At 52.6% G+C, this 7,395-nt stretch overlaps 1 protein-coding gene across 1 annotated transcript; it reads left to right on the plus strand.

Moving 5' to 3' along the window:
* Positions 1–2,821: 2,821 nt before the first annotated feature.
* Gabarapl1 (GABA type A receptor associated protein like 1) lies at positions 2,822–7,095 on the plus strand. Its single transcript, XM_090325061.1, has 4 exons — positions 2,822–3,163; positions 5,967–6,045; positions 6,508–6,626; positions 6,900–7,095. Exons 1-4 carry the CDS (start codon positions 3,074–3,076, stop codon positions 6,963–6,965), a joined length of 354 nt encoding a protein of 117 aa, XP_090181187.1. The 5' UTR covers positions 2,822–3,073; the 3' UTR covers positions 6,966–7,095.
* The last annotated feature ends 300 nt before the right edge of the window (positions 7,096–7,395 follow it).

The following is a 7,395-nucleotide window of genomic DNA, read 5'->3' on the forward strand; positions in this document are numbered from 1 at the left end:
ATCCATGGGAGTCTTATCTCCAATGAACCACCAGAAAACTGGAAGTGGTGCTGTGACTCAAGGGGTAGAGTGCCAGCCTTGAGTGAAAGAAGCTCAGGGACAGCGCCAGGCCCCAAGTTTAAGCCCCATGACCAGCATTTACTAATTAACTGACTAAATAAATAAATGGCATGAATCTGGACCTGTGACTCATGCCTGTAATTCCAGCGATCCCAGCAACTCTAGAGGCAGAAATCAAGGCCAATCCGAAGTAAAGTCCCACAAGCAAGGTAGGGCATGGTTGTAATTCTTGCTGTGCTGGAATCAGAAGTAGAATGATCCATGCCTGAGAGAATGAGCAAAGGTGAGACCTGGTGCCAGCAAAAAAAGAAAAGAAAAAAGGCCTGGAGGAGTGATTCAAATGGTAAAGGATCTTCTTTAAGACACAAGGCCCCAGAAGCAAATTCAAGTACAAAGAGGGTGGGGGGGAAGAGAGGGAGGAAGAGCAAGGGAGAAAGGAGGGGAGAGGGAGGGGGAGGGAGAAGGAAAGGAGGAGATGTGGGGGGGAATGTGGGGCAGAGGGCTAAGAAGTTCACCTGGAATTTCAACATGGTGCAAGGTCTTCTGGGTAGATGGCCCACTGGGTTGCAAGAATTTTCCAGAAAGAATAAATATGGGTGCAGAGGCTTCTGGTCCTTGCTGATTTTCTGACTTGGTGTTTGGTTTTTCACTCAAGCACATGGGCAGATGGAGGGGAGAAGGAGGAGGGGACGCTCACACCTTTGCCTGTGGATGGGGACCCCCTTCCTGGGGGGAGCCCCAAAGTGAAGATCACAGCTATGAGAAGACAACTGTGCACCAGGATGGGGACAAAGAACAGGGAAAGTGTCCCAGTCTGCAGTTAGCCCCCCACTTCCACCACACTCACTCTTACACCCCCAAAACTTCTCCTTCTCTTCCTTCCCCTCCTCCTCCTCCTTTCTCTCTTCCTCTTCCTAAGTCATGGCACTTGCTAGGCAGGTCCTCCATGCCTTGAACCATGCCCCCAGGCCAAAGCTAAAATCTTGGGGGGTGTGTGTGTGTGTGTGTGTGTGTGTGTGTGTGTGTGTGTGTGTGTATGCAGGTCCTGGGACTTGAACTCAGGGCCTGAGCGCTGCCCCTCAGCTTTTTCACTCAAAGCTAGTGCTCTACCATTTGAGCCTCAGCTTCATGTCCAATTTTTTCTGGTGGCTCATTGGTGAGAAGAGTCGCCCAGACTTTTCTGCCTGTGCTGGCTTTGAACCTCAATCTTCAGATCTCAGCCTCCTTTGTAGCTGGGATTGGTGTGAGGCTCCAGGCTGAGCAGAATCCCTGAGGTTTTTGTTTTGTTTTGTTTTGCTTTTGTTGTTGTTTTAACTCCTGACTCTACTTTATTACTATCCTGGAAAGTAGAACTCTGACCTTTGAAAGGATTTGCAATCAGCAAATTTGTGTTCCCATGCCCAAAGGGACACCCTGCCTTCAAGTGAAGAACAGAGAAAGGCAGATGGAGGCTTGTTATCTAACCAGGGTGAGATTCTTTCCCTTATCTTATTCTAATCTTGGAGGAATCTTCCTTCCTCCCTTCTCTGGGGCCCTAAGAACTTCTAGAGACTCTGGGCTAACTCAGGAGTAGTAAACCTCAGAAGACAATGTATCTGCTGCCACCCTAAATCTGTGCCCTTCTCTTAACTTGAATACAATGGTCTTTCTAAACTCTTCCTAGAGTTTCAACCTTCTCAATGAAAGGTATTAAAAGGGTGGAAATTTAAGCTAGGTGTAGTAGCACATGACTTTAATCCTAGCTTAGTCTGGGAAAAAAAAAAGATCGGGAGATTCTATGTCCAAGTCTGGGGTGGGGGAGGTGGAAAGTTTGGGAAATCCTACAATTGTAAGGTGATGGCCCTTATAACTATCTCCACTAACAAGAAAGCCAGGTGTAGTGGCAAAAACCTGTCACCCCAGCTCTGAGGGATGGGTAAATAGGGGTGGTCAAAGCCAGCTGGAAATAAACAGGAGACTCTTTATGAGAAATAGCCCCTCCTGTGTACAATTATATAATAATAATAATAATAATAATAATAATAATAAATCAAGGTGTGCAAATCCTTCCCAAATCACCAGACAGGCCCAACTTCTGCACAAACAGGAGAAAGCGAATCCCGTTGACACAAGGGCTTCCAGGAAGCAGCGAGCCCATGACCTTGAATGCCCTTCACCAGCCCAAGCCCTCCCCCCCCCCACCTCCACCCATCTCCAAGCGTCACGCCCGTTCTTGTTGATGTTGCTGTTCTGGAACAAAATGACCCCAAGCTCTGGGGAGGGAGAGAACCCAGCCCCTCCGGGAGCCAAGCTTTGATTGCTACTTAATAATCAAAAGGTGAACTGGCAACAACCTTCGGGACAAACATTTCTGCCCCGGGGAACCACAAAGATCCAGCCAGGCCCAGAACTCCACGCCCTCCGCCAGACCTCAGATTCCTACGCAGCCTGGAAAGCTGGTTTGGGACTCAACCAAAAGGCGCCCAGGAGGAGGGGGAGGCTGAAAAAGTCATTAGAAATCTCTCCTCCTTCTGGGGAAAATAATCATCTTGAGTGGCACAACGTCTCTAGAAAAGTGGCTAGGACGCGGAGATATGGGCTAAAAAGTCGATTTGGGCGGGATTTAGGGTAAAATAAGCGATGTGAGTGTTTCTGTCTCCCCCCCCGCATATCAGGAGGAATGGATCGCTCCAGGGAGCGTGGCCGTGGCGGGGCGGGGCCTGCGCCGGGGCGGGGCCTTGGCGGGGCGGGGCCTGCGCCGGGGCGGGGCCTCGCGGCGTCACAGGCCCCGCGCGGCCCGGTGTTGTTGTGTCGCTGGCTGCGCTCGGCGTCTGCTCCGATCCCGAGTCCCGGGGTCCTCGGTCCTGACCGCCCGGGAAGCCCGGTGTCCCCGTCGGCGGTGACGCGGACGGGGCCGGCTCGGATCCTGCGGGGAACTTGACGGTTGGTTGGAGTCGCAGCCCGGACCGACCGCGTCAGTCCCGGTGGGGAAGGGGCCGAGCCCCCGCCGCCCCTCGCAGCCCCGCGGGCCACCATGAAGTTCCAGTACAAAGAGGATCACCCCTTCGAGTATCGGAAAAAGGAAGGGGAGAAGATCCGCAAGAAGTACCCGGACAGGGTCCCGGTGGGTGTCCGCCCGGGGCCGCGGGGGAGGGGTGGGGGGAGGCCGGGGGCTGAGGCCTGAGTGGGAGGACTAGGTGGGGGGGGGTCGAGGCTGGGGCCTGAAGCTGGAGTGAGGAGGACAGATGGGTGAGAGGGGAGGGGAGTGGGAGGGGAGGCCCTGGGACTGAGACAGGAGGGCGAGGGGGGGGGAAAGCCGGGAGACAGAGGCCAAGAGTGGGAGGATGGGGGGAGGAAGGAGGCCCGGGGACAGAGAGGGGGAAGGGGAAGGGGGGGCATAGGCTGGGAGAGTGGGATGGAGTGGGCAGACAGCCATGGGGGGTGGTGGGGCTGGGGGTGGAGCAGGGGGGTGGGATGAGGGTAGGCTGCCTTGCTCTGGGTCTTTGAAGATGTGATTCCTTAAAAAATCATTTCTTCTAGCGTCCTTTGCCTTCCCAAGAGGCCCCTGTTGGGGGGGGGAGAAGGAGAGGGGGGTGAAGGGGCTTTGATTCCGTTCTATTTGTGCTGTTTTGGTTCCTAACCCGGGGGCCCCAGCAGACCCAGCTGTGTCACGGCTGTGACTCAGCGAGATGCGAGGCTCAGGTGCGGGCTGCTGGGAGCAGGGGGGGGGGGGCTGCTTCCCGCACGATGGGTGCGCAGGCAGGATAATGGAGAAGGAGCCGCAGGCCCAGCTGCGGGGAGCCGGGGTGGTTTTGTGGCGGAGGTCAAGGCAGCCTTCTCCCTGGTGCTTTCCTAGACTGAAGGGGCGGTGAGAGGGGGCGCTGTTAGGCCCTGACAACAAAGTCACGGAGGTTTCTGCGCCACAGCCAGCTGGGTTAATGATTTCTTGGCTCCTAGGCCTTGGGGATGCTGCTGGCCCTCCCCCATGTTCTGATCCGGGGGTCCCTGGGCACGAGGAGCCTGCCTTGAAGACTTCTGCTCCCTGGGAGCCCCCGCTTGAGCATCCAGACTAGTGCAGGCCGGTGGAGGGGGAGGGGGTGCTGTCCCAGCATCCGGGAATTCACACCTCTCCATTGCCTGCTCTTCCTCTCCTGAGGGCTGCCAGCTCCAATGGAAGGCAGAATGGGTGTGGGGGGGGGGGGAAGAGGGGGCGGGAAGCGGTTGGGTTAAGGTAGCCAGGGATTCATAGTGTATTCTGGGCGAGGTGCCCAGTTATTCTCAAACGCTGAGATGTGAGGATCGTGGTTCAAGGCTATCCCAAGCAGAAAAGTCTATGAGGCTCTTTTATTCATTCAAGTACTGGGACTTGAACTGAGGACCTCACAGTCTTCTTGAGCTTTTCTTCCTCTCAGCTGGCAATCTTACTTGAGGCACATCTCTGCATTGGGGGTTTTTTTTGGTGGAAAAATGGAGAGTTTTTCTTCCCCAGACTGGCTTCAAGTTGGTACCCTCAGATCTCAGCCTCCTGAAGAGCTGGGGTTACAAGAGCAAGCCCACACCAAGCATGAGAAGCCACCCAATATTAAAAATGTTTACCCCTAATACTCACCCCTGTGCAATGCTGGCCTGTAGATGAAGAATCTGAAGCACAGGGAAGTAAATTCCTAAAGGTTCCTTGGCATTGTCTGGCCCATGACACAGTTGGGATTCTGTCCCTGGCTGTCATCTTTCCTGTGATTTATTTTTGGTGCTGGTTTGGTGGCTTGAACTTGGGGCCTGAAATGCTGCCTTTCAGCTTTTTTGCTCAAAGCTGACATGAACAATAAACTTCCATGTACAGTTAATCAGAATTTATTATTGTCCACTATATGCCTGTTCAGTGTTTTGCCAAACTGTAGTCTCCCTCCAGGTCCTCAGGTTAGGCTCTTGGTGAAACTCAAGCAGAACAGGAATGTTCTGGAAACTTTGCATGGGCAACAAATCTCTGATATGCACCTGTTCCGAAATCTAGAATTCCTGTATGTTTGTTTCCTCGAACTTGAATTCGTATTCCAGTCTGTTCGCTGCATTCTACCAAAGAATCTCACCTAACTCTCATTTTCCTGTTTGTACCTTATGCCCCTCCTGCCCCTTAGTATACTAGGACTTGAATTGAGATAAGAGTCTTGACTTTTTCATCCTAAGCTGTCTCTGAGTGGTGATCCTCAATCTCATCAACCTTTGGAAAGTTATTACTGGCTTAAGCAGCCAACATCTGGCTGATAAGCTTTGTTATAATATAAACCCTCGGGGCCAGGGGTCACCCTAATAATCCTGTAGCCTCATCTCACTGTACTACCTGATCATAGAGCTAAAAGGAAACCTAGAGGAAAGTACCCATGGTGTGAGTTCAAGCCCCAGTACTGACACAAACAACCCTTAATAGCTCTAGAGGGCTTTAACTATCCTCCCTTTGGGCTCGATCAGGGATGAGATTTTTGTTCTTGGTTTTGGGTTTTTGTGAGTGAAACCCTGGACCTTAAACCCTAAGCCCCAAGGCTTTGGTTCAAAGTTAGAAAATGATTCTAGAAATTCCTTTGCCTCTGGGGCAGGACCTGTAATCTTTCTGCCCTGAGGTGAGATGCTTATAACTCAGAAGGCTGAGATTTGAGGGTCATGATTTGAAGTCAACCAACACTTAAGTTCCTTAGTATTTTCTTTTTTTTGCCAGTCCTGGGGGTTGAACTCGGGGCCTAAGCACTGTCCTTGGGCTTTCCCAAGGCTAGTACTCTACCACTTGAGACACAGTACCATGATAGAGTCTCCTGGACTTTCCTGCCCAGGTTGACTTTGAAGCTGGATCCTCAGATCTCAGCTTCCTGAGTGGCTGGGGCGACAAGGCGTGAGCCGTGTCTGGCATTGCTTTCAGTTTTGCTGTCTCGTCCCAGGTCATTGTGGAGAAGGCTCCAAAAGCCCGAGTACCTGATCTGGACAAGAGGAAGTATCTCGTGCCCTCTGACCTCACCGGTAAGGCTCACCAAAGAGCATCTCTGGAGAATTGGCAGAAGTGACTCAGTGATCCCCAGAGGGCTAGTTGACCCCAAAATGATACCTTGGGTTGCTCCATTTCCGTGTTCTTTTTCTCATCACCGTATCTCACTTATTGAGATGCATCAGAGCAGGTGAGTAAGTGCTAGTGGCTCGCTCAGCCTGTAATCCTAGTTCAAAGCCATCCTGAACAGGAAAGTCCATGAGACTCTCATCTCCAATGAGCCACCAGAAAACCAGTCATGGTGCTGTGGCTCGGATGGTAGAGCGCCACCCTTGAGCAAAAGAGCCCAGGGACAGTGCCCAGACCCTGAGTTCAAGTCCCAGGACTGGCATCAAAAGAAAGTTGGCACCAGTCGTAAAGGGGACCCACATACAGGATGGGCTTGTGTTCTGGAAAAGACTTCCTTGTGGCTAATCCCTTGTTCTGCCCTTCTCCAGTGGGCCAGTTCTATTTCTTAATCCGGAAGAGAATTCACCTGCGCCCCGAGGACGCCTTATTTTTCTTTGTCAACAACACCATTCCCCCCACCAGTGCTACCATGGGCCAGCTATATGAGGTAATGGTTCCGGGTGCCATCGCCAGGTAACACCTTGAAAATAGGCAGAGATTTAGTCTAGATCCAGATTGAATGATGCGGGGGGGGGGGGTTGTTGGGGGGGGAGATTGTGCCTCTTGTTTGAGAAGAATGAAGGACCCCCACCCCACCTCTTTCCCCCATGAGCTCGGATCTCAGGAAATCTCTAGTCTTATTGGAAGCAGTGACATCTTTAGTTTTAGTGTTGGTCCTGGGGCTCAAACTAGAACGGCGCTGTGCTCTTTCTCCCCCCAGGACAACCACGAAGAGGACTATTTCCTGTATGTGGCCTACAGCGACGAGAGCGTCTATGGGAACTGATTGGACGCCCAGCCGATGGGATTGTCTGGACTTTGGGGGACAGGGGAAGGGTGGAGAGGCTCCAGGGAAGGAAAGGAGGGCTCCCCCAAGGAGGAGACAACCCTCCCTGGACGCCATTACACTGCGCACACTCAGCCTCATGTCACCTGCTTCTCTTACTCCTTCTGTTTCTTCTTGTTTTTCTTTGCTGTGAGGACAGCGATCAGATGGGTTTTCTCGGGGGCCAATTCACAGCATCACATGGGAATCCAGTTGTTGTGTGATTCCCCTCCGGGCCCCCCTCCCCAGGCTGGGGGTAAAAATTAGGGGAGTTGAGTCTAGAAGCAAGTCACTCCTCTTCGGGGAGGGGCAGGGATTTGGTTTTACCCAGCCATTGTAAAGGGAGCATTCCAGCTGGACCCCGAAGCATCTTCTCTCTGCCCTCCCCCTC

This window comes from Megascapheus bottae, chromosome 37, assembly GCF_031878675.1.
Source record: "Megascapheus bottae isolate mThoBot1 chromosome 37, mThoBot2.hap1, whole genome shotgun sequence".
NCBI lineage: Eukaryota > Metazoa > Chordata > Mammalia > Rodentia > Geomyidae > Megascapheus > Megascapheus bottae.